Source organism: Sciurus carolinensis, unplaced genomic scaffold (genome assembly GCF_902686445.1).
Source record: "Sciurus carolinensis unplaced genomic scaffold, mSciCar1.2, whole genome shotgun sequence".
Taxonomy (NCBI): Eukaryota; Metazoa; Chordata; class Mammalia; order Rodentia; family Sciuridae; genus Sciurus; species Sciurus carolinensis.
Genome location: NW_025920187.1, coordinates 580,878 through 607,497, shown reverse-complemented (window position 1 = coordinate 607,497; position 26,620 = coordinate 580,878). Strand labels below are relative to the sequence as shown.

The 26,620-nt window shown below is 43.4% G+C and overlaps 2 protein-coding genes across 2 annotated transcripts; both read right to left on the bottom strand.

Annotated features, from left to right (window-relative positions):
- Positions 1-237: 237 nt before the first annotated feature.
- LOC124974883 (sulfotransferase 2A1-like) lies at positions 238-8,123 on the bottom strand. Its single transcript, XM_047537849.1, has 6 exons — positions 7,944-8,123; positions 6,683-6,891; positions 5,060-5,186; positions 4,101-4,195; positions 2,215-2,392; positions 238-350 (listed from the first exon to the last, which is right to left on the bottom strand). Exons 1-6 carry the CDS (start codon positions 8,077-8,079, stop codon positions 238-240), a joined length of 858 nt encoding a protein of 285 aa, XP_047393805.1. The 5' UTR covers positions 8,080-8,123.
- A 9,497-nt stretch (positions 8,124-17,620) lies between these two features.
- LOC124974884 (sulfotransferase 2A1-like) lies at positions 17,621-25,906 on the bottom strand. Its single transcript, XM_047537850.1, has 6 exons — positions 25,729-25,906; positions 24,450-24,658; positions 22,812-22,938; positions 21,848-21,942; positions 19,959-20,136; positions 17,621-18,093 (listed from the first exon to the last, which is right to left on the bottom strand). The coding sequence occupies exons 1-6, from the start codon at positions 25,862-25,864 to the stop codon at positions 17,981-17,983; spliced, it is 858 nt and encodes a 285-aa protein (XP_047393806.1). The 5' UTR covers positions 25,865-25,906; the 3' UTR covers positions 17,621-17,980.
- Positions 25,907-26,620: the final 714 nt, after the last annotated feature.

The window sequence follows — 26,620 nt, the reverse complement described above, 5'->3', positions numbered from 1 at the left end:
GTCTCACTCCCCCCTCCCTGCTGGGCCTCCTCCCTCTCCCATTGTCCTTCTCTACTCAGCTAGATTTCCTTTTGCTCCTCTATTAGTTTATATTTCATTGGTTCTTGATGCCATCCTGTCCTTCCCTCCCTTTTCCTGTAGAAATGGGTTTTATTCTAGAACTCCCCAGTTCTGTACTCATCCCAGGACAGGACAACAATTATCAGCATCCATAGAAGATCCAGAGTCTCTTGGACATTATTCCCATGGGAACAGGTCTTTGGGAAAATCTGCCATCTTCTCTTGGTATACTTTATGAAAGGCTTCAGCTTGGGCCACTGTGAAGTGATTCTTCCAGTCCCCACAGATGCCTGGAAACATGAAGGAGAGTCACATCAGATCTCGTGACAGGTTGAAGACTGGGATGTCCTCCTTGCTCTCTGAAGGCTGCACAATGCTGACTGGTCATGGTGAGCCCTCCTGCTGCCCGGCCACCACACCCATTGACACTTCTACCTGCCTGGAAAGTGTGTCCTGACTTCCCCTCTCCCAAATCTTCCTGTGCAGATTCCATAAGCCTCACTGCTGGCTATACAATCAGAACCTGGAATATAACTACCTCTGACCACTTCTGTTTCTAGCCCTTTGGCCCAAGCTAACAGAGTTTCTGACCTGGGTGATCAGAGCAGATGACAAGTAATCTCTGCTCTTGGCCATTCTCTCTTAGAAGTCATTCTGCACATGAGGCCATTGCTGATCCATTGCCAAGTCCAGTCTCTCCAGTCACTTCTGGCTCAGTTTCCCACGATTCCAGGTCCTTTCAGCTAAATTCCTTGGCACTTGTGGCTCTAGGTATAGTGTCCTTGTTGTTTCAGACCCACCCCTGCGGCTACCCAGCTTCAAACATGCCAGGCTCCCCCTCTGGGGGCTCTTCTCCTGTCATGACCTAACTCCAGAGTGCTGTCATGCTGGACGTATTCACTTCCTGTCCTTTTGCCTTATTCGAACCTTTACTGCAAAGCAGTTACTCAGTGAGGCCCCCAGTTCAGAAATGTGCCCCTCCATCCTTGTTCACTTCCCAGCAGTGATCAAACATAACATGTTCTAGACTTTTACTGGTATAATGTGAAAATGGCATTTCTATCATATTAGCAAGTCAACACTTTTTCCATAATTTGCCTATGACTTGGTTTTTCCAAGAATCACATGGTATACACTCAATAAATACTGTTGAGGGTGTTGAGGATGAATGAGTAAATGTGAGCATCATACCCTGTTTCACACAAGGATTTAGGAAGCCCTGGAGGGGTTAACATTAAGAGAGTGGAGGGGTGGAATGGAAGCTAAGGTTATGGACATAAGTCAAACCCTTTACTATGTGATTACACTACTATTTTCTGTATCATGTACATTAATTTTCACATAGTGGTCCAACCTAACATTAATATAATATGTAACAATATGTAAATTAATGAATTCTGTGCTTGTAAACACGACACACATGTGAATATAAAGTAGCAGAATTTCTAACATGTGGTTGCTATGCTATAAACACTCATTCTTCCTCCCATTTTCATTGTTATCTTCATTATCAGACAATTTTCATTGATTCTTCTGCTGGGCTGTGCCATCACACTGAGCAATATCCTCAGCCCAATTCTCTGTCTTATCCCTCTGTACCCCAGGTACTCTGTGTCAGGAATCCTGACCTCTTGAGTATCTTTTGAAGCATTTGGTAGATTTATGCCGTGGTTCACCATTCCAGATACATGTGAACTGGAGGAATTTTGGAAAAACAGGTTCTGCCATCACTTGCACTAGACATTTTCAATAGGCCTGAATCCAAGGGTGTTGATGTGATTCATCTTTCCTCATAGGAAGGAGGCCTTACAATGTCTCCTAGCAAATGACCTCCTCTCTACCTTCTTCAGTTTGCTCTTTCTTTGGGTATCACTTTCTTTAGTGCAATTCCTGGGAAGTCACCAGTGGAGTAGCCCAGACACCACCATCTCCAGAACCACCCTCCTCCTCTCCAGCACTGAATCAATTTTCCCCAGGTACCTGCACCCAGCACCACTGCCATGGAAACATTTTTTTCATAAGGGAACACTAGCGGCCCCAGGGCCATGAATGATTAAAGTTGATATGTTCAAACACCTTCACTCTTACTGTCTGGTGGTAAAGACAAGAGTACCCTCTAAGTAATCTCATGCATTCTGAAATTGGAACATTTACCTTTCCTTGTCAATGAGAAATGCTTACTAATTAAAGTTTCAGGCAATATTTTAAAATTGGACATCTTGTTTTGTTTCATGATGTGGAAGGAGCTATTCTTGAGGACTGAATCCAGTTCTTCTGGATTGAGCTTCTTTCCCAGGAATTGACAGATCTTCTCTATGGTGCTTCTTGGGTCCTAAAGTGTGAACAATCAAGAGTGAGGCTGTGAAAGGGAAAGACAGCAGACATGGGAAGATTGGAATGGAAGTGTTAGGAGACATGTGGGAGAGAAAGAGGAGAAGAAGATTTATCCAAATGGGAAAAGGCTGAGATGGATTCCACAAGGAGAGAGAAAGAGAAAGTGGAGAGGAAGAGGTGCATGAAGGGTGTGTGATGTCAAGGTAAGGACGGGTTCCCAGTGGGGTGAGTTTAGGTCACCACAGAGGCAGGTGTTGGGATTTCTAATGAGACTCATCAGAGTGCAAACTAAGGCCTGGAGACAAAGATCCCAAAGACTCCTCCTTTCTCCACGTGACACCCTGTCCATATCCAGCACTTGAATAATACATGGGTGTGGAATGTCTTCCTGTACTCGAGTCCCAGGATCATGGATATCCCTGGGACATCACTGGGAGATCATGTGAAGAACACAGGTCTTTATAAGAAGAAAGAATGTGCTCGGGCTCCACGCCCTTCCCGTTAGGATGGTAGTGCTTCATTATTAGGTTTTTCCCTGAGCCCCAGTGACTATATCAGAAGAAGACACACTAGTGTGGCAATAATTTAAAAATGTGTTCTCTGAATTGATGGGAGAATTACACGGAAGGGTGGGAGCTGCTGATTGAGGTAGGTGAACGTGGATCCAAGGCTCCTTGGTGAGAACTGACTTCATGCTGAGAACAGGGAAGAACACGAAGTAGCTGCAGTAAGGAGACCAGAGACCTTTCTCCAGGGGAAGCTGATGCCTGTGCCTATGGCATCCTGTATGTTCCCCACGACAGCACTACCAGGCAAGCGTTCTGAAAAGTGCTGTTCACTCTCTAGTTTTTATTATATTGTTTAACAATTCTGAAAAAAAATTCTAAAATTTTATAGCTTTCACTTATGTCTGGACTTATGAATGTTACTCAGAGAACCAGGCAGCTTTGGGCGGTTCAGTGTGGCACTGTCCTGCTCCAACAGAGGAAAAATTTAGAATAAGTTCATATTCAACGTACAATGATACAGTCGGTGTACGTGGCTTATCTAAACACTCAGACGTACGTCCGTTATTTACCTGCAAACAAGCGACTGACCTCATTTGCTATTTGGAGAAGCACACTGACTGTCACCACAGTCACCCTCCTGTGCTCAGACCATTAGATGTCTTCCTGTGACCCAGCTCTACACGGACTCAGCCCACCAGTGCTGAGCACCACCTACAGGCCTTTCCTGTCACTCCAGCCCCTGACCTCTCAGAAGAGTCACACAGAGTGACTTCTCAACTTCTTGTCACCTAGTCAGTCAAAGGGAGAAGCCAGAGAGAGGGACACATCCTGGGGTTAGTGTTTTCTGCCAGTCCCTTGGGAAGACTTGGCTCCTGTCAGCATCCTGGGTTCTGCATGGAAAACCTTGACAGCCACAGGTGTGAGCATAAGCCCTGGCACCCTGCCTTGGTGTGTGGAAGGGCCCTTTAGATGTTGACAGGTGAAACCCAGGAAGAGGCATGGAGAAAGAGCATGGAGCTTGGGGAGGTTCCAGCAGCATCAGGGCAACGGAGAGCCAGGCCTGCTTCATCTACTCTCAGTGACCTCTGAGAGGATGTGCACTGACAGGGAAGGTGGAGTGGAGACTGAGCACCAGGACCATCTGAGGGGAGAAGGATAGTGGGGAGCAGTGGGCGCTGACTATGAGAGCCTGCTCACCTTCTGCAGCTCTTCATAACTCAGCAGCAGGAAGTTCTTCCTGTCTCTCATGGACATCCAGCCACGTATGTGCTCAAACCATGATCCATAGGGCACTGCAGGGCAGGCACAGAAGTGCAGGTTACGCGCTAACAAAACAGGGGCTGGGCGGTCCCTGTCATTTTTTGAACCCTGACCACTTGATTCAGGCATAATTTATAAATGCTCCTCAAACTACCTAATGAAACTGAGAGGGGGACTATTCTGCAATTCAATCTGCAAAGACACTATCATCCTGATACCCAAACCAGATAAAAGACATATCAATCACAAAACAACAGAACACAACACACTGTGTTTGTGAAGAGAAACACAGAAAACATTACTAAAATATTAGCAAATCCTATTCAAGAGTAAGCTTATACATCATAATATGTTGATTTTATTCCAGAGATGAGAGTATAGTTCAACATGTGCAAATGCATAAATGGACTTATACACTATTGGGATTGGAAATTAGTACAACCACCATGGATATCAGTATGGAGTTTCCTCAATAGATTACAATGGAACCACCATAGTATCCAGTTATAGACTCCTTGGTGTTTATCCAAAAGAATTAGAGTCAGCATTCTATAGTAATACATGCATAGCCATGTTGATAGCAGTTCAATCACATCAGGTATGGAGCCAGCCTAGGTGTCCACTGACTGATGAATGGGTACAGAAAACGTGCTACATACACATGGTGGGTTTCACTCAGTCATAAGGAAGAACTCAGTTGTGTCACTTGCAGGAGAAAGGATGGAACTGGAGAACAACATGCTAATTGACGCAAGGCAGTTTTACAAAATCAAGGGTTGTCTCTTTTCTCTCATAGGGGAAAGTATGCAGAAAAATAACACAAAAGGGATACCAGGAAGTGAGGAGAAACACCAGTACAGTTGAGGAAGCAGATCTTTATGTCACGGAACACTCACCGTTTCCTTGGATAAACCATTTAAAGTATTGTTCCAGTGATTCGATTTTCTTAGAAAGTTTTGTCATACTCCAAAAATAGTAACCTGACACAAGAACATCTTTGGGGTTTCTCATGATATACAGCACCTTAATGTAAGGAAAAAGGAAAATGAAAAATCAGTCTCAATCAGTTATTTCCACCTGATCTTGATCTTTACCCAGGCAGTTCTTTCTGAATTCCTAGTAAGCATCAGTGGGTTCCATTAAAGAATAGGTTATAGCATTCATTAATCAAATGGACATTTTAAGGTTCCTATTTAATATTCACATGCTAGGAAAGTAAGAAGAATACTTTGTCTCTTCTATCTGGTATATTATTCTACTGAACATAGGAAGGTGTTGGAAAGTATTAAATGGTAAGTGTTGAGGTGTTCGTGTGTCTTCCCAAAATGACCACTAATTAATGAATTATTCAGGTACGTAAAAACATACAGTCGTTCACACACTAAGGACCACTGAGGAATCTCACAGATATTACATACATGCAGCATGAATGCATTTATGGAAAATTCAAGAATAAGGAAGCTAATCTCTAAATATATTCCTGGGTGTGTTTCCCTCAGTTGGTGGGCACTGATTGGTAGAGGGGGCATGGGGAATTTTTCTGAACTATAGAAATGTTCTAAGTCCTCTCTGCATGATAGCTGCCCTCCTGTGTACATATGTACATGTTAACACACTGGTATTTTACTTAACTGAACACACACATACACACACACAGACTGGGTACATGAACATCAGAATTTGATGCTGTGTTTGCACCAACCCTACTAGTATTATTATTAGAGGTCTTATGTCTCCTTAGGCCTCAGTTTAATCAGGCAGAGGTTAATGAACCCAAAAGGAGACATGGAAAAGGTTCTATTGCCTCAGCATCACTGTGAGCAAATTTATGGAATTTGCACAAAAGGAGATTATTAATCTGGGTTTCTTGGTGTTTTTTAAAGAGAAACATTAAAAAATTCAGAAGTCAATAGACACCTTAACAAAGTATGTATCTAAAAATAGTCTGTGGCCCCTTAGATCATGGATATCCAGGTCCGTGCTGATGATCTCTCAGTCACGGGGAGGCTGAAGTGGCTGCTGATCACAAAGCACATTAACATGCAGTGGGCTGCAGTGGGTAGAATACAGAGCCAGGCTCCTGAGCAGTTCCAGGATTTATGCAGGTATGAATATATGTATGGTCTCCTCCCCACACGGGCAATGCTGACTTGGGTGAAACCACCTCCCTGGCAGGAGGTCTTCTTGAATTAATGTTGCCTAACATCTTCAAGAACTGAAAAGTAGGGATACTCTATGTGTATATGCAGTTATAAAATCTGGATTCACAAAAAATACTGTTTTCTAGGATCCCGGCATTAGCCGGTGCCACCACCCCTGAATTCAGGCTGGCTAATGTGTGCCATGGTCCAAATCCTCCTGCTCCGGTAGGGTGTGACCTATGTTCTCATCCGTCTCCATGTCTGAGAACCTCAGGTGTCTCCCAACCTAACCCATGAGCAGACACCTCAGCAAGATCTACAGGGGTTACATAGGCACATGGGAGTTCAAAAAGCATTGAGGAAATATTAGGCACTGACCTTGGCCTTGGAAGTGAATAAAGACTTGGGGAAGAGATGGATGGGAAGGTGAGACATCAGGAGCCGTGGGCCCTCACTCTCATTTAGACATTTGTAACCCACATCTGTCTCTAAGCAGGGTGAGCGATCCCAGATGGGCACAGACTGAATCCACTTGGTATCCCCTTTGGAGTGAATCAGGCAGAGAATTTCCATCAACCAGTTGGTGCCTAGATAAGGAAGGAAAAGTGATGGTCACTCATTTCCACCTGACTTGGGAACAAAATTCATGATAAAATACATAACATAAACATAACCATGTACCCATTCCAAGCATGCACGTGGGTAGTGCTAAGTAGCGGTAATCACATTCCTTTGGTTGCTCAGCCAATTTCCAGAACCTGTTCATCTTGAACCACTGAAACTCTCTGCTTATTAACAACATTTCCCTACTTATTGCATCTTTCAGTGCCTGGATCCACCATGTAGTTCTCTGTTTCTATGAACTAAACTACTCTAGGTATTTTGCACCAACGGAACCCTATCATATTTGCCCCTTTTCTCCAAAATATCACATTGAGCATGGTGCCCTCAGGATTGATCCATATTGTAGAAAGTGTCTGAATATTTTTCCTTGTTAAGGCTGATCGTATTCCATTGTATCAATGTGACACATCTTGTTTATGCATTCACCTGTCAATGGATTTGAGGTTGCTTCCACCTCTTGGCTCTTTGCTGAGATCCTTTTATGAGTCCCCACTCTCCTTGACTTCCAGCACCCTGCCCTGCCCTGCCAATGCCTTGTTCTCAATCCTCACTCAGTTTGCACTGCTCCTGCCCCCAGGCTCACTCCCACAGGTGCAGGATGCATGTCCTTTCAGGCCCTTGCATTTTCCTGCCTCATTTCTGATTCCAGCCATTGTCCATGCTGACTCTCCTACTCTACAATATTCCTCTTCCCCAATGTCCGCCCTTTCAGCCTTTCCACTTCTCTTGAGCTGCTCTTTTGCTAATAGGTCTTCACTGGTCATCCTCACCACCCCTTCTCCCATGCCACCACACAAACACCTGAACCTGCTCATAATGCACTCCTACATCTTCCTCCAAATCCTCAGATGATCCCTGCTGAGCACTCAAGTCACACTGCACTTGTCTGAGTGGAAGTCCCGTCCTCCCAAACCAGGGCTCGTTGCCATCTAGAGCACATTCCATCCATCTGTTGAGTGAGTGAGGAATGCAGACCTCACCTTTCTCATGGGTAATTCCTGTCCTCTTTCCTTACCTGACTTAGGATAAGCCACCATTACTGTATCTTCATCCTTTATCACAAACGTAGAACATGCTTCTTTCATAACTTCAGAGCTGAAACCAAAAACAGGGAAAGGTAACCCTTCAAACCACATGTAGTCATCTGCCATGATGAGGAGTTGTGTGTGTGTGGTGTTGTGGGTCCAGCTGCAGCCACCATTGGAAGTTGTGGGAGATAATGGGAGCCCAGATTTTAAAGGAAAGTTGAAAGAATCATTAACTTTTACTTATTGCCACATTCACTGCTTGATAAAAATAAATTGTGATTGGTGATCCAAAGTTTCATCGTATTGAGCAATTTTGGACTCTGAGAATGTGACAGTGATGATCTGAGCATGATTTCTTTGGCAGAACCCCACAGCAGGTGTTGCAAAATAATGCCACTGAGGAATCCCTGGAACCTTTCTCTTTGTTTGCATTTTGAAGAGTTTTCAGACTAGAATTTTTGCAGGAAAACTTTAGATACACTATAGCAATAATAGAGTGGAGGGAAAAATGAAGAACTGTGAACTGGGGACTCTTTGAGGCTGAAGGACATGAACCTGCCTTAGATGGGTATAGACTGTAACGGGACTCCAGGGGCCAGTCCTCCTTTTCCTTCTGATTGATGTACGGGAATGGGTCTCATGCTCTCAGGCTTTGTGGACTGAGGGAATAGAATTCTCATATCATCCACATCAATGATCCAAGGAAGGTCATTCACATCCCTGGTCTAGCACTTTCAATTCCCAGTGGACTCTGGGGGTGAAGAACTTCACATATTCAAGCAACATGCCAAATCCAGGGAGCCCATGCACTGTGATCTCCTGATGTCAGGAATACTTCAGGAAACACCTGCATTTTATCAATTCCCCATGGACTTCTGTCACCTCCAATGAGAACTATGTGATGAATGAACTCAACCCACGTTGAAGGCAATGGTGTTTCATGTTGAATAGGTCATCATGAGGAGCAAAAATCCTTTCCACTCTTCCTGCTAATTCCTGGGAATATTACTAGACTGAGAACTTGTGTATTCAACTGGGAGCTGTTGATGCTGAATCTAAGCCTGATCGGCACAGCTTCTGTGTGCCGAGAATGTCCAACAATTGGTGCACGAATGCGATACTGGCTGAAAGAAGAGCAGCGTTTAATCTGCACAGTTGCAGGGGCTACATGTGCTCTGGACAGAATACGAAGCACATCAAGATGAAAGAGTGACCTTTTGTAACAGGGAAACTCTTTCATGAATTGTATTTCATTCTTAGTATTTTCCAGTAATTCTAGACAGTTATCTCCATCACAGTGACACTGTGAATGTCCAATGATTATGGGGACTGACATGTCTCTACAGTGTTCAGAACTCTTAGTGCGTGCCTACGGTGACATCATCTCACCAGCCCCATGAATTGAATGAGGATGTGCTGAACCCCACCCACTTGACAGAGCCACATGGTGAACTTTCCTGTGGTTTCATTAGTGCACTATGTTCATACATGATAGTTGGGCTCATTTGCAGGGATCATTCATGGATGGAATAGAAGTTGCTCCACTCTGTCCCCACTGACTCTGCTTCACTCTCCACTCTTCCCTCCTGTACCTACGAGTATGCTTTATAGACATGCATTAAGGGGAATTCTCTTTGGTGTATTTATACTCGTGCACAGCACAATTTTTTCAATTTCCTTCTGCATTTCCTCACCTTCTCCTTCCCTCCCTACTTAGTCCCTCAGTCTTCTTCCCCACAGATCTTCCCTCTAGCTTTATGATACCGCTGCCCTCCCCAACTTTTCACCCTTACTTTACTGTAGCTTCTGCATATGAGGGAAAACATTTAACCCTTTGATTTCAGAATCTGGCTTACTTTGGCCAGCATGATGTTCTCCTATTCCATCCACCTCTCTGCAAATGCCATCATTTCATTCTTTGTCATGACTTAGTAATACTCCACTGTGAATACAGACCACATTTTACTCATCCATTCATGTGGTAAGAAGGACCTGGCCTAGTGGCGAAACTTAGCCTTTGTGAGTTCTGCTGTTATATACATAGTTGTGACTTTATCACTACAATATTCTCACTTTATAGAAAGATAAATTCCAAGGAGTGTGATTGCTGGTCATATGGGTTTTCCCTTCTGTTTCTTTTGAGGAATCTCCATACTATTTTCCAGGGTGGTTCTACTAATTTGAAGTTCTACACAACATATATGAGTCATCCCTTTCCCCCGTAACCTCCCAAACATTTCTTACTTGTGTTTTTGATGATTGTCTTTCTGACTGAAGTGAGATGAAATCTCAGTATAGTTTTGACTTACATTTCCCTGATTGCTAGGGATGTTGAACCTGTTTTCCTGTATTTGTTGGACATGTGTATGTCTTCTTCTGAGAAGTGTCTGTTCAGTTCTTTTGTAAAATGGTTAACTTTATTGGAATGAGTCCACGTGTCAGGAGTGTGGTGACCCTTATGTATAGGTTCTTTGAAATCCAGTCTGCCTATGTTGTCATCGTGTGTGACCTGAGTTTTTCTCTCTGCTGGTATACGCATGTTGACAGACTTCCTGTTCAATAGTGACCTTTAGTCCTGGCCCTGTCCTGGAGCACTGTGATGTGGGAGGAACAGCAGAGTCCAGGGTTCACTGCACTACATTGATCTCTGGATGACCCTGAGTACAGCTCTTTGCTGAAGGACAGTTCTTCCCTGTGATATCCAAGTCCCTGCTCTGTAAGTGGGAAACCGTGGGTGACTCCTGAGACAATGATGCACTGGCTAAAATTATCCCTATTGCCCCTCAAATGCATGCTGTGTGGTGGTCTGCAGTTCACCTTGGTGGCACATGAGATCACACTGTACTGGTTACACTCTCTGTCTAGTCCCTCTGCTGGGATGGTCTTAACAAGTCAACCAGAAAGATTTTTCAAGAAATTGATGAATTAGATTCGTGTACTTCATATTTACATAATAGTCAACACAAAGTTGGTCCAAGACCTAGAATCAGACCAGAAACTTTATCACTGGTAGAAGAACACATTGAGTCAACTCTCCAACATACATTTACAGTCATTCACTTCCTCAGAAAGACTCATAAAATGTAGGAAATAAAAGAAACAATTTACAAATTGGAAGGCATCAAATGAAAAGAGTCTGCACAGTAGTGAAAGCAGGTGTGTGTAGGAAGATGCTAAAAAATGGGACAAAATCTTCTCCAGCGACTCTTCTGACGGAATGTAAAAAGAAGTCAAAAAATCTTAAACCCAAAATGCTAATACTCCAATTGATAAATGGGGACATGAATGCAACACACAATTTCCACAAGAGGAAATACAGATGTCCTTAGCTACCAGGGAAATGGAAGTCAAAACTACAATATGGTCTCATTTCACTCCGTTTTGAATGTCAAGTATCAAGAATAAATTAATTTTGGTGAGGGCTCAGAAGAAATAAGCACTTAAACACTTAGGAATTAGAAGTTAGTACAACCACTGTGGAGATAGTGTGGGATTTCTGGATGATTAGGAATGGAGCCACCACATGACCCTACTATACCACACCTTGTCATTTATTCAGAAGAACCCAAGTCACTATTCTACACAGCAATATATGCACATCCACATTTATATCAGTGAGATTGACAACAACCAAGATAAGGAAATCGACCTGTCAACTAATGAGTTGATAAAAAAAAGGTGGTATATAGTCACCAGGAAGCTTTACTCAGCCATGAAAAAGAATGAAATTATGTCATTTGCATTAAAATGAATGGAAGTGGAGAACATGTGTTAACTGAGAAACGGAAGACTCAGAGTCCTATATTTCCTCTCATGTCAGAAGGTGGAGAGACAAAAGGAAATAGAAAAGACAGTAGAGTCTTGGAAATGGATCAGGGAGGGAGGAGGAGAGGAAAAGGGAAGGGGACACAGCATTTAGACGCAACAAACTGTGCTGTGTACATACATGAATGTATGGCACAAAACCAACTGTTCTGTGTAATCTTGATGCACCACTAAATCATTAATGTAAAAAAGGAAACAGAATCTTACTGAAGTTCAGAACCCTGCCAATTATCAGAGCTGCCCTTGGCTTCCAAATCCTCCATGGAAAACCTCAATCACAGGTCAATGAAAATTGTCATTCATTCTGCTGGAGATGGGAAGCTGCCATGGGTCAGGTTCTACTTCTAAAGAGTAAAGATATTTTTTCCAGTTTGCATGGAGAACATCTTGCAATGCAGCTCTCAAACCAGTGGGAACATGTGAGCATCAACATCAGGTAGACTGACATTCAAATCCTGGAGAGTCCTCTGTGTTAGTGGGCACGGGAGCTAAATGACTCCCTCTGTAGCTGTGGCAGTGGTTGTTTAATAGACGTGTTTCACACATGCACAGTCGAGAAAGAAAGCAGGTGTTCAACCTGCCTGGGTGTGTCTTTACTGTTGTTGTGACATTCATGGGCATTGACCATGGGCTTCATGTGAGACAGGCAGAGCTCTACCAGGGAGTTTCACCCCTAGAACTTATTCCATATTTTCAGACAGTGTTACTAAGTTTCCAGAGTGACCTCTCACAGGCAATCCCCCTGCCTCAGTCGTACATTAGCTAGGATACAGGCCTGAACCTCAACACCTGGCTGAGTATTTATGGACTTGAGGGTTTAACAACTGTACATGAGACACCCAAATCCTCCTGAAACTCTGCATATTAGAGTTGTTGAGAGGGCCTTCCACTCAGAAGACCGCTAGAGCTGAGCAGCAAACCACCCCCATGCAAACCAGGCAGGATTTCAGCCATTCCTCAAGGGGAACAAACACAATTTGAGTTCAGCTCATCGGCATTTTGGCTGGGTCTTCCTGAAAGATGGCAGGCAGTTCTCTCTCCCTCCTACAATCCTCATATCTTAGCCAATCCACATGACCGTTCAGAGGGGACTCCTTCACCACTGTCTAAAATGGTGATTCCAGCAGCTCTGTCTTCTCCCTTAGCATGATTTGCTATTCCACATAAGCGTCTCTGCCTGGCTTCACACTCTGCATTGGTGGCCTCACCTCCATGGACATTCATATCTGTGAATGTGTGGGCTTCTTATCTTTCTCCTCAACCACACTGCATACTCTAGGACGGTGGGGTCTTTGCTTTAAAAATTTCCCCCTAGGAAGGTGAAACATTGCTGAAAATGTGCACAGGATCAACCACCATTTGTGTAATTAACACACCAGGCCCTCCTCACAGATTTGGTGTGAGGAATTTGTGACTTAATGTGGAGAGAGCTTTCAGACCCAAAAGGGCACTGCTGAGCTGTCAAGAAGAATGTCTGGCACTGGCCATGGGTCTAGCGCCTGTGCCCTGCTCTGGAATCTTCATAAGTAATTTCTGATGATCACGCCCACAACAGAGAAGAGAATGCTTTCTGATCTCTTCTCTATTGCTAACCTGCATGACTATGTGTTTTCACCAGTTAGTACTTCCAATTAGTACTTCTGGGACTGAAGATCCAAAAGCTGAGATTAGGCTTTGCCATGAAAAATGCCTGAACTGTACAGTTATCCATCTCTGGTACACGGTAATAGTGGGAAAACCTTGTGTGTGGGCTGGTTTGTTCACTGTTACCAATGTTACATGATCAGTCTGGGGAGGCATTTAGCCATTACTCATGGAAAAACATAAATAAAATACTCACATTGGATTGGGTAGATAGCTCAGCTGGGAGAGTGCCCTGAGTTCGATCCCCAGTACCGCAAAAAAAAAAAAAAAAAAAAAAAAAAAATACACATATTATGTTTAGAGTATGGTTGGTTTGATAGAAAACTGTGACTCAGAATAAAAGCGAATTTGTCATTTCTGCTGCTGAGTAAAATCATCTTAGGCAATTAGTAATGTCACAAAAGCTGCCTCTGTTTTCAACCTCTCTGAATCTGACTGCTGGTTTCACATTTACTGTGCAGTGTATGCTGCTTTCTGTCTCACGTTCCTTTTAAGAAAATGAAGGTAACAAAGCACCTTACTCAAAAATTTCCTGGACTGCACATGATATTACGTGGTAAGCAAGTAAAACAATTTCTAGCACATGGTAAGTGCCAAGGAAGTGTTTATTTAGTCAGTGTTGCTATTTTTGCTCCTAGTACTACAACTAATAACAGTGATTGACCATGTTAAAGGATTATCCTGTTTAAAGCAAAACTTCCAAACTCTTTACCATAGGCAAGGTATGAACACATAGTATTGATGGAGAAACTTTCCTCTAAAAAATTAGGCACCCTATGTCATTACTGTTGTTAAAATTTGATGTAGAAATTCCAATATTATGTTGTGTGATTCTGTCATGATCTAAGTCACCATGCCATTTTACCTGTGTGGATGGTATTTACTGAGTTCCTGAACTAACTACATTCCAAGGTCATGGGCTTTGGTGTCCATCGAGGTAGAACTGTGTTTTAAATATAGAGAGCAAACCATGCTAATGCCTAGTGGATTCCTCCAGAATAGCATGTGAGAACAACTACTGAGTTGTTGATTGTGCACACCATAAATTTGCTGGTGCTCAAACTTATATGAGCTGCTTTACATCATTTCCCTCACATTTCACTGCCACTGAAGATTGGTGTCGTGTACTATCTCTCCAGTCTGATAAACTTCTCTGGCAGCTAAAGGTCTGTTAACTGATGAGTGGACAAGAAGAGTGTGGCAGATCACAGCACTGGCATCTCTGTTCAGCCTAAAGAGCCATGCAGTTGTCTTGTTCAGGGCTACATGGATGGACCTGCAGGGCATGATAAGGGACATAAGGCAGCCACTGGAAAACCAAGACTATACTTGCAGTGGAATATAGGACAGAGCACAGCACAACAAGAGAATGGTGCTTAGCAGAGAGCTGGGATGGTAGGGAAGAGGGAAGGAGGGAGCATTGTCAATGGTACAGCTTCACGGGTAGGTTGTAGGAATATGTCCTGGTGTTCCATGACTCGCTGTGTCACTGTGACTGACAATGATGCCTCATATACCTTGGGCAAGTTACAGGTTAGAAGTAAAGTTTTAAACGACTTTGTCCTTTGTGGATGCTTGAAGTAATCAGGATGCTTCAAGCAGCATAGTTTACTTGGACGTGAATTGGCATTGCCTACTCAGAGTAAATGTTTCCACTTACTGGTTTGCCTTATAGATTTTTCAGGATTAGACCCTTGGGATTTTATGAACGTTCTCTTGATTAAAAACCTTGGATCCTTCCCTACAAACTGCAATTATTTTCTGTCTCATTTTCTTTGTCTGTTTCCTGTATTTAAACATTTTCTGAAATGGTCTTTATCTTTTGAACATTTTTTTTTCTTTTCTTCCAACATTATGTTTATAATCCTTCTTGAATTTGATGATTGTGTTGTTGATAGCACTCCTTTGAATTTCATCCTCGTTTTTGAAGATTTTCATTGTTTATTCCTGTTTCTAACTATAGTTCTACAGGTTTCTGAGATCCTTCTGTGAAGGGGTCAGAGATTGAAGAAATTGGGATAAAGTTTGTTGTTTTTCTCAACACTGAGCTTCAAGTGATTCATCTTTGAGGGTAAGTAATGCCACAGAGAATAAAAAAGGGAAAGGAGGGACAGAGAAAGAGAGAGAGAATATGATTAGGATAATACTTGAATTCTTGGGTCATTTTTCATTTTAGGCAACTCAAAGAACTGACTTATCCACATCACCAGAAAAACTTTGCACTGCCTGTTTAATTGTAGGTGAAATCTACATTAACTGCTATGGGAGACGCTGCAGTGAAACTGCATAAAGAAGATATTCTGCATGGCGCCATCTTTAGTTCTCCATATTGGGAGCCTGGATACAGTCAATGGGTGCAGAGGATCCTGAACTAACAGGGAATGCTGTCATGAGACCTTCAGCTCACATCCTTGACCACACAGGTACAAGACAAATGGAAATACACAAAGCACAGTAATAAATAAGAACAGCAGAAAGCTCTTAAAGAAGGAATGACAGGGCTGGGGATATAGCTCAGTTGGTAGAGTGCATGCCTTGCAAGCATAAGGCCCTGGGTTCAATCCCCAGCAACGCAAAAAAAAAAAAAAAGAAGAAGGAATGACAACAACGGTCACTGCACCCAATCCATTTGCTTCCCACTCAAAAAGAGGTTGAGGCCAAGCACTTGGAGAAGGAAAAAGGTGTCCTTGGACAGCTAGCAATCCCGAGAAGATAGGCGGCTGTCACCAAGAAAGCCATGATAGGGACTCTACCTGCTAAAAGACTACAGGGGGAGGAAAGAACGGGTGGGTGTGGGAGTGGGCAGGAATGAGCTGCTTACTGGAGACTTTAGGAGCCACTCCCGGGGCCTGTTTGGGACAGAGTCTTGGTTAACTTTGTCTTGCTGCGTGCAGCCTTCATGGGAGGAGACAGGCTAGGCCAATTGAGGTCAAATCACCTTGTACTTGAGGTCCAGATGAGCTGCTATGCAAATGATGAATGTTTACCTGCAGAGTTGAAGAGAAACCTGACCTAATGTTTCAGAGAGGCAAAGAAGAGATATGACAATTAGACAGGGAAGGCAACTTCTCGGTTTTGTTTTCAGTTACCCACTGGACATCTGCAGCACCAAGTGAAGAGTCAGAGCTGTTTCCAATTGGTTTACAAATGCCTTTACAGAATCCTAAGCAATTAAGCCAGGTGAGTTGCCACACGCCTGTAATCCCAGGTGCTCAGGATGCCAGAGGATGTCACTTCAAAACAGGCTCTGTAAATATGAGTGGCTAAGCAACTCAGTTAGACCCTGTCTCTAAATAAAGATACATAATAAGGCTGGGTTGGGGTTCAGTCGTTTAGGGCCCTTGAGTTCAATTCCTGTTCCCCTCTCCCGACTGAACAAAGACTCCCAAACAACCATTATTATCATATCCTCATGGAACAGGTGTTTTCTACAGCAAGGTATGGGAGCCTAATTCTATATAGCTCAGCCACTAGACCCCCAAAATTAATGAATTTCAAAATAACTCAAAGTGGGCACAAGTAAAGGAGTTGATTTGGCTTTTAACTTCATTCCAAGATGATTAGAGAAACACTTGCTATCACCTACAAGATGCCAGTGAGTTCAACAGTCAAGTTCAGCCCTATATGTACATGCAAGGAAATATCTGATCTGGCTTTTGTCATGCTTAAGGTCCCAATAGGGCTTTTAATAAGGTGAAATAGGTGAGGGAATTCAGAGTCACTTACAGGGGAGCAGGTAAATCAATGGGGTCCCAAGCCTCAATTCAGTTCTGAACTACACCATTGATGTCAACTCAGATAAATCCATAGATTCAATGCTGAGTAGAAATGAGGTTCTGTGAACATAACGTGCCACTCACTATTTAGGTAAGTTTTAAAACTTCTACACACACCACTTCTTATTTACGCTGTAAACACCACTAGGAGTGAAAACAACAGTAGCTTGGAAATTAGACTCCTCTGGATCATCATCGCATGGATTCCAGAGATAATGTAATAGAAAGGGAACCTTAGCTTCTTCTACATTCTGTTCTTGTTTTAAACATTAGACACAATTGTGTGTGATATTCATATCTGTGTATAACAATCTATGCACTTAAAAGACTATAAAGTTCTTTTAAAAGTTAGAAAGTGATGAATCGAATAGAGAGTTCTCAGTCATTTTTAACAAGCAAGTGATCAGAGAAGCAAAATGTATAATTCAGGGCTCCAGAGTGAAGAAGCAGGATTTTAATTTTGTGTCAGAGCTTTAGATTTGCTATGCACAGTAGTTGAGTAGATCCAGAAACACTCAACCCTGCAGGAAAAGGCATTTCAGGTCTCACTCCCCCCTCCCTGCTGGGCCTCCTCCCTCTCCCATTGTCCTTCTCTACTCAGCTAGATTTCCTTTTGCTCCTCTTTTAGTTTATATTTCATTGGTTCTTGATGCCATCCTGTCCTTCCCTCCCTTTACCTGTAGAAATGGGTTTTATTCTAGAACTCCCCAGTTCTGTACTCATCCCAGGACAGGACAACAATTATCAGCATCCATAGAAGATCCAGAGTCTCTTGGACATTATTCCCATGGGAACAGGTCTTTGGGAAGATCTGCCATCTTCTCTTGGTATACTTTATGAAAGGCTTCAGCTTGGGCCACAGTGAAGTGATTCTTCCAGTCCCCACAGATGCCTGGAAACATGAAGGAGAGTCACATCAGATCTCGTGACAGGTTGAAGACTGGGATGTCCTCCTTGCTCTCTGAAGGCTGCACAATGCTGACTGGTCATGGTGAGCCCTCCTGCTGCCCGGCCACCACACCCATTGACACTTCTACCTGCCTGGAAAGTGTGTCCTGACTTCCCCTCTCCCAAATCTTCCTGTGCAGATTCCATAAGCCTCACTGCTGGCTATACAATCAGAACCTGGAATATAACTACCTCTGACCACTTCTGTTTCTAGCCCTTTGGCCCAAGCTAACAGAGTTTCTGACCTGGGTGATCAGAGCAGATGACAAGTAATCTCTGCTCTTGGCCATTCTCTCTTAGAAGTCATTCTGCACATGAGGCCATTGCTGATCCATTGCCAAGTCCAGTCTCTCCAGTCACTTCTGGCTCAGTTTCCCACGATTCCAGGTCCTTTCAGCTAAATTCCTTGGCACTTGTGGCTCTAGGTATAGTGTCCTTGTTGTTTCAGACCCACCCCTGTGGCTACTCAGCTTCAAACATGCCAGGCTCCCCCTCTGGGGGCTCTTCTCCTGTCATGACCTAACTCCAGAGTGCTGTCCTGCTGGACGTATTCACTTCCTGTCCTTTTGCCTTATTTGAACCTTTATCGCAAAGCAGTTATTCAGTGAGGCCCTCAGTTCAGAACTGTGCCCCTCCATCCTTGTTCACTTCCCAGCAGTGATCAAACATAACATGTTCTAGACTTTCCCAGGTGTAATGTGCAAATGGCATTTCTATCATATTAGCAAGTCAACACTTTTTCCATAATTTGCCTATGACTTGGTTCTTCCAAGAATCACGTGGTATACACTCAATAAATACTGTTGAGGGTGTTGAGGATGAATGAGTAAATGTGAGCATCATACCCTGTTTCACACAAGGATTTAGGAAGCCCTGGAGGGGTTAACATTAAGAGAGTGGAGGGGTGGAATGGAAGCTAAGGTTATGGACATAAGTCAAACCCTTTACTATGTGATTACACTACTATTTTATGTATCATGTACATTAATTTTCACATAGTGGTCCAATCTAACATTAATATAATATAGTAAGAATATGTAAACTAATGAATTCTGTGCTTGTAAACACTACAAACATGTGAATATAAAGTAGCAGAATTTCTAACATGTGGTTGCTATGCTATAAACACTCATTCTTCCTCCCATTTTCATTGTTATCTTCATTATCAGACAATTTTCATTGATTCTTCTGCTGGGCTGTGCCATCACACTGAGCAATATCCTCAGCCCATTTCTCTGTTTTATCCCTCTGTAACCCAGGTACTCTGTGTCAGGAATCCTGACCTCTTGAGTATCTTTTGAAGCATTTGGTAGATTTATGCCATGGTTCACCATTCCAGATACATGTGAACTGGAGGAATTTTGGAAAAACAGGTTCTGCCATCACTTGCACTAGACATTTTCAATAGGCCTGAATCCAAGGGTATTGATGTGATTCATCTTTCCTCATAGGAAGGAGGCCTTACAATGTCTCCTAGCAAATGACCTCCTCTCTACCTTCTTCAGTTTGCTCTTTCTTTGGGTATCACTTTCTTTAGTGCAATTCCTGGGAATTCACCAGTGGAGTAGACCAGACACCACCATCTCCAGAACCACCCTCCTCCTCTCCAGCACTGAATCAATTTTCCCCAGGTACCTGCACCCAGCACCACTGCCATGGAAACATTTTTTTCATAAGGGAACACTAGCGGCCTCAGGGCCATGAATGATTAAAGTTGATACGTTCAAACACCTTCACTCTTACTGTCTGGTGGTAAAGACAAGAGTACCCTCTAAATAATCTCATGCATTCTGAAATCAGAGCATTTACCTTTCCTTGTCAATGAGAAATGCTTACTAATTAACATTTCAGGCAACATTTTATAATTGGACATCTTGTTTTGTTTCATGACGTGGAAGGAGCTATTCTTGAGGACTGAATCCAGTTCTTCTGGATTGAGCTTCTTTCCCAGGAACTGACAGATCTTCTCTATGGTGCTTCTTGGGTCCTAAAGTGTGAACAATCAAGAGTGAGGCTGTGAAAGGGAAAGACAGCAGACATGGGAAGATTGGAATGGGAGTGTTAGGAGACATGTGGGAGAGAAAGAGGAGAAGAAGATTTATCCAAATGGGAAAAGGCTGAGATGGATTCCACAAGGAGAGAGAAAGAGAAAGTGGAGAGGAAGAGGTGCATGAAGGGTGTGTGATGTCAAGGTCAGGACGGGTTCCCAGTGGGGTGAGTTTAGGTCACCGCAGAGGCAGGTGTTGGGATTTCTAAAGAGACTCATCAGAGTGCAAACTAAGGCCTGGAGACAAAGATCCCAAAGACTCCTCCTTTCTCCACGTGACACCCTGTCCATATCCAGCACTTGAAAAATACATGGGTCTGGAATGTCTTCCTGTACTCGAGTCCCAGGATCATGGATATCCCTGTGACATCACTGGGAGATCATACAAAGAACACAGGTCTTTATAAGAAGAAAGAACATGCTCGGGCTCCATGCCCTTCCCGTTAGGATGGTAGTGCTTCATTATTAGGTTTTTCCCTGAGCCCCAGTGACTATATAACAAGAAGACACACTACTGTGGCAATAATTTAAAAATGTGTTCTCTGAATTGATGGGAGAATTACACGGAAGGGTGGGAGCTTGCTGATGAGGTAGGTGAACGTGGATCCAAGGCTCCTTAGTGAGCACTGACTTCATGCTGAGAACAGGGAAGAACACGAAGTAGCTGCAGTAAGGAGAACAGAGGCCTTTCTCCAGGGGAAGCTGATGCCTGTGCCTATGGCATCCTGTATGTTCCCCAAGGCAGCACTACCAGGCAAGCGTTCTCTAAAGTGCTGTTCACTCTTCTAGTTTTTATTACATTGTTTTATAATTCTGAAAATAAAAATTCTAAAATTTTATAGCTTTCACTGATGTCTGGACTTATGAATGTTACTCAGAGAACCAGGCAGCTTTGGGCGGTTCAGTGTGGCACTGTCCTGCTCCAACAGAGGAAAAATTTAGAATAAGTTCATATTCAACGTACAATGATCCAGTCGGTGTACGTGGCTTATCTAAACACTCAGACGTACGTCCGTTATTTACCTGCAAACAAGCGACTGACCTCATTTGCTATTTGGAGAAGCACACTGACTGTCACCACAGTCACCCTCCTGTGCTCAGACCATTAGAGGTCTTCCTGTGACCCAGCTCTACCTGGACCCAGCCCACCAGTGCTGAGCACCACCTAAAGGCCTTTCCTGTCACTCCAGCCCCTGACCTCTCAGAAGAGTCACACAGAGTGACTTCTCAACTTCTTGTCACCTAGTCAGTCAAAGGGAGAAGCCAGAGAGAGGGACACATCCTGGGGTTAGTGTTTTCTGCCAGTCCCTTGGGAAGACTTGGCTCCTGTCAGCATCCTGGGTTCTGCATGGAAAACCTTGACAGCCACAGGTGTGAGCATAAGCCCTGGCACCCTGCCTTGGTGTGTGGAAGGGCCCTTTAGATGTTGCCAGATGAAACCCAGGAAGAGGCAGGGAGAAAGAGCATGGAGCTTGGGGAGGTTCCAGCAGCATCAGGGCAACGGAGAGCCAGGCCTGCTTCTTCTACTCTCAGTGACCTCTGAGAGGATGTGCACTGACAGGGAAGGTGGAGTGGAGACTGAGCACCAGGACCATCTGAGCGGAGAAGGATAGCGGGGAGCAGTGGGCGCTGACTATGAGAGCCTGCTCACCTTCTGCAGCTCTTCATAACTCAGCAGCAGGAAGTTCTTCCTGTGTCTCATGGACATCCAGCCACGTATGTGCTCGAACCATGATCCATAGGGCACTGCAGGGCAGGCACAGAACTGCAGGTTACGCGCTAACAAAACAGGGGCTGGGCGGTCCCTGTCATTTTTTGAACCCTGACCACTTGATTCAGGCATAATTTATAAATGCTCCTCAAACTACCTAATGAAACTGAGAGGGGGACTATTCTGGAATTCAATCTGCAAAAACACTATCATCCTGATACCCAAACCAGATAAAAGACATATCAATCACAAAACAACAGAACACAACACACTGTGTTTGTGAAGAGAAACACAGAAAACATTACTAAAATATTAGCAAATCCTATTCAAGAGTAAGCTTATACATCATAATATGTTGATTTTATTCCAGAGATGAGAGTATAGTTCAACATGTGCAAATGCATAAATGCACTTATACACTATTGGGATTGGAAATTAGTACAACCACCATGGATATCAGTATGGAGTTTCCTCAATAGATTACAATGGAACCACCATAGTATCCAGTTATAGACTCCTTGGTGTTTATCCAAAAGAATTAGAGTCAGCATTCTATAGTAATACATGCATAGCCATGTTGATAGCAGTTCAATCACATCAGGTAAGGTATGGAGCCAGCCTAGGTGTCCACTGACTGATGAATGGGTACAGAAAACGTGCTACATACACATGGTGGGTTTCACTCAGTCATAAGGAAGAACTCAGTTGTGTCACTTGCAGGAGAAAGGATGGAACTGGAGAACAACATGCTAATTGAAGGAAGGCAGTTTTACAAAATCAATGGTTGTCTCTTTTCTCTCATAGGGGAAAGTATGCAGAAAAATAACACAAAAGGGATACCAGGAAGTGAGGAGAAACACCAGTACAGTTGAGGAAGCAGATCTATATGTCATGGAACACTCACCGTTTCCTTGGATGAACCATTTAAAGTATTGTTCCCGTGACTCGATTTTCTTTGAAAGTGTTGACGTACTCCAAAAATAATAACCTGACACAAGAACATCTTTGGGGTTTCTCATGATATACAGCACCTTATTGGAAGGAAAAAAGGGAATGAAAAATCAGTCTCAATCAGTCATTTCCACCTGATCTTGATCTTTACCCAGGCAGTTCTTCTGAGTTCCTATTAAGCATAAGCAAGTTCTGTTAAAGAATTAGTTATAGCAGTCATAAATCAAAAAGACAATTTAAAGTTCCTATTTAATATTCCTATTCTAGGAATGTAAGAAGAATACCTTGTCTCTTCTATCTGGGATCTTATTCTCCTGAACATGGGAAGCTGCTGGAAAGTATTAAATGGTAAGTGGTGAGGTGTTCGTGTGTCTTCCCAAAATGACCACAAACAGCAGATGGATTAATGAATTATTCAGGTACCTAAAAATATACAGTCATTCACACACTGAGGACCACTGAGGAATCTCACAGATATTACGTTCATGCAGCATGAATGCATTTATGGAAAATTCAAGAAGAAGGAAGCTAATCTCTAACTATATTCCAGGGTGTGTTTCCCTCAGTTGGTGGGCACTGATTGGTAGAGGGGGCATGGGGAATCTTTTTGAACTATAGAAATGTTCTAAGTCCTGTCTGCATGATAGCTGCCCTCCTGTGTACATATTATCATGTTAAGGCACTGGTATTTAACATAACTGAACGCACACATACACACACAGACTGAGTACTTGAACATCAGAATTGGATGATGTGTTTGCACCAACCCTACTAGTATTATTATTAGAGGTCTCATGTCTCCTTAGGCCTCAGTTCAATCAGGCAGAGGTTAATGAAACCCAACAGGAGACATGGAAAAGGTTCTATTGCCTCAGCATCACTGTAAGCAAATTTATGTAATTTGCACAAAAGGAGATTATTAATCTAGGATTTCTTGGTGTTTTTTAAAGAGAAACATAAAAAAATTCAGAAGTCAATAGACACCTTAACAAAGTATATATCTAAAAATAGTCTGTGGCCCCTTAGATCATGGATATCCAGGTCCGTGCTGATGATCTCTCAGCCACAGGGAGGCTGAAGTGGCTGCTGATCACAAAGCACATTGACATGCAGTGGGCTGCAGTGGGTAGAATACAGAGCCAGGCTCCTTCCTGAACAGATCCAGGATTTATGCAGGTATGAATATATGTACGGTCTCCCCCCACACGGGCAATGCTGACTTGGGTGAATCCACCTCCCTGGCAGGAGGTCTTATTGAATTAATGTTGCCTAACATCTTCAAGAACTGAAAGGTAGGGATATTCTATGTGTATATGCAGTTATAAAATCTGGTTTCACAAAAAAAATACTGTTTTCTAGGATCCTGGCATTAGCCCGTGCCACCACCCCTGAATTCAGGCTGGCTAATGTGTGCCATGGTCCAAATCTTCCCACTCAGGTAGGGTGTGAGCTATGTTCTCATCCGTCTCAATGTCTGAGAATCTCAGGTGTCTCCCAACCTACCCCATGAGCAGACACCCCAGCAAGATCTACAGGGGTTACATAGGTACATGGGAGTTCAAAAAGCATTGAGGAAATATTAGGCACTGACCTTGGCCTTGGAAGTGAATAAAGACTTGGGGAAGAGATGGATGGGAAGGTGAGACATCAGGAGCCGTGGGCCCTCACTCTCATTTAGACATTTGTAACCCACATCTGTCTCTAAGCAGGGTGAGCGATCCCAGATGGGCACAGACTGAATCCACTTGGTATCCCCTTTGGAGTGAATCAGGCAGAGAATTTCCGCCAACCAGTTGGTGCCTAGATAAGGAAGGAAAGGTGATGGTCACTCATTTCCACCTGACTTGGGAACAAAATTCATGATAAAATACATAACATAAACATAACCATGTACCCATTCCAAGCATGCACGTGGGTAGTGCTAAGTAGTGGTAATCGCATTCCTTTGGTTGCTCAGCCAATTTCCAGAACCTGTTCATCTTGAACCACTGAAACTCTCTGCTTATTAACAACATTTCCCTACTTATTGCATCTTTCAGTGCCTGGATCCACCATGTAGTTCTCTGTTTCTATGAACTAAACTACTCTAGGTATTTTGAACCAATGGAACCCTATCATATTTGCCCCTTTTCTCCAAAATATCACATTGAGCATGGTGCCCTCAGGATTGATCAATATTGTAGAAAGTGTCTGAATATTTTTCCTTGACAAGGCTGATCGTATTCCATTGTATCAATGTGACACACCTTGCTTATGCATTCACCTGTCAATGGATTTGAGGCTGCTTCCACCTCTTGGCTCTTTGCTGAGATCCTTCTATGAGTCCCCACTCTCCTTGACCTCCAGCACCCTGCCCTGCCCTGCCAATGCCTTGTTCTCAATCCTCACCCACTTTGCACTGCTCCTGCCCCCAGGCTCACTCCCATAGGTGCAGGATGCATGTCCTTTCAGCCCTTGCATTTTCCTGCCTCATTTCTGATTCCCAGCCATTGTCCATGCTGACTCACCTACTCTACAATATTCCTCTTCCCCAATGTCCTCCCTTTCAGCCTTTCCACTTCGCTTGAGCTGCTCTTTTGCTAATAGGTCTTCACTGGTCATCCTCACCACCCCTTCTCCCATGCCACCACACAAACACCTGAACCTGCTCATAATGCACTCCTACATCTTCCTCCAAATCCTCAGATGATCCCTGCTGAGCACTCATGTCACACTGCACTTGTCTGAATGGAAGTGCCATGGGACACCACTGCCCTGTCCCCCCAAACCAGGGCTCGTTGCCATCTAGAGCACATTCCATCCATCTGTTGAGTGAGTGAGGAATGCAGACCTCACCTTTCTCATGGGTAATTCCTGTCCTCTTTCCTTACCTGACTTAGGATAAGAAACCATTACTGTATCTTCATCCTTTATCTCAAACGTAGAACATGCTTCTTTTATACCTTCAGAGCTGAAACCAAAAACAGGGAAAGGTAACCCTTCAAACCACACGTAGTCATCTGCCATGATGAGGAGTTGTGTGTGTGTGGTGTTGTGGGTCCAGCTGCAGCCACCATTGGAAGTTGTGGGAGATACTGGGAGCCCAGATTTTAAAGGAAAGTTGAAAGAATCATTAACTCTTACTTATTGCCACATTCACTGCTTGATAAAAATAAATTGTGATTGGTGATCCAAAGTTTCATCGTATTGAGCAATTTTGGACTCTGAGAATGGGACAGTGATGATCTGATCATGATTTCTTTGGCAGAACCTCACAGCAGGTGCTGCAAAATAATGCCACTGAGGAATCCCTGGAACCTTTCTCTTTGTTTGCATTTTGAAGAGTTTTCAGACTAGAATTTTTGCAGGAAAACTTTAGATACACTATAGCAATAATAGAGTGGAGGGAAAAATGAAGAACTGTGAACTGGGGACTCTTTGAGGCTGAAGGACATGAACCTGCCTTAGATGGTTATAGACTGTAACGGGACTCCAGGGGCCAGTCCTCCTTTTCCTTCTGATTGATGTCCGGGAATGGGTCCCATGCTCTCAGGATTTATGGACTGAGGGAATAGAATTTTCATATCATCCCATCAATGATCCATGGAAGGTCATTTACATCCCTGGTCTAGCACTTTCAATTCCCAATGGACTCTGGGGGTGAAGAACTTCACATATTCAAGCAACATGCCAAATCCAGGGAGCCCATGCACTGTGATCTCCTGATGTCAGGAATACTTAAGGAAACACCTGCATTTTATCAATTCCCCATGAGAACCATGT

Coding starts and splice junctions, on each gene's coding strand:
- LOC124974883 (XM_047537849.1), bottom strand. CDS start 8,079: ATGGCAGATGACTACATGTGGTTTGAAGGGTTACCTTTCCCTGTTTTT. Junction 5,187..6,682: donor TATTCACTTCCAAGGCCAAG/GTCAGTGCCTAA, acceptor CCTTACATTAAG/GTGCTGTATATCATGAGAAA. Junction 4,196..5,059: donor ATGGTTTATCCAAGGAAACG/GTGAGTGTTCCG, acceptor CCTGCCCTGCAG/TGCCCTATGGATCATGGTTT.
- LOC124974884 (XM_047537850.1), bottom strand. CDS start 25,864: ATGGCAGATGACTACGTGTGGTTTGAAGGGTTACCTTTCCCTGTTTTT. Junction 24,659..25,728: donor GGTTTCTTATCCTAAGTCAG/GTAAGGAAAGAG, acceptor TTCCTTATCTAG/GCACCAACTGGTTGGCGGAA. Junction 22,939..24,449: donor TATTCACTTCCAAGGCCAAG/GTCAGTGCCTAA, acceptor CCTTCCAATAAG/GTGCTGTATATCATGAGAAA.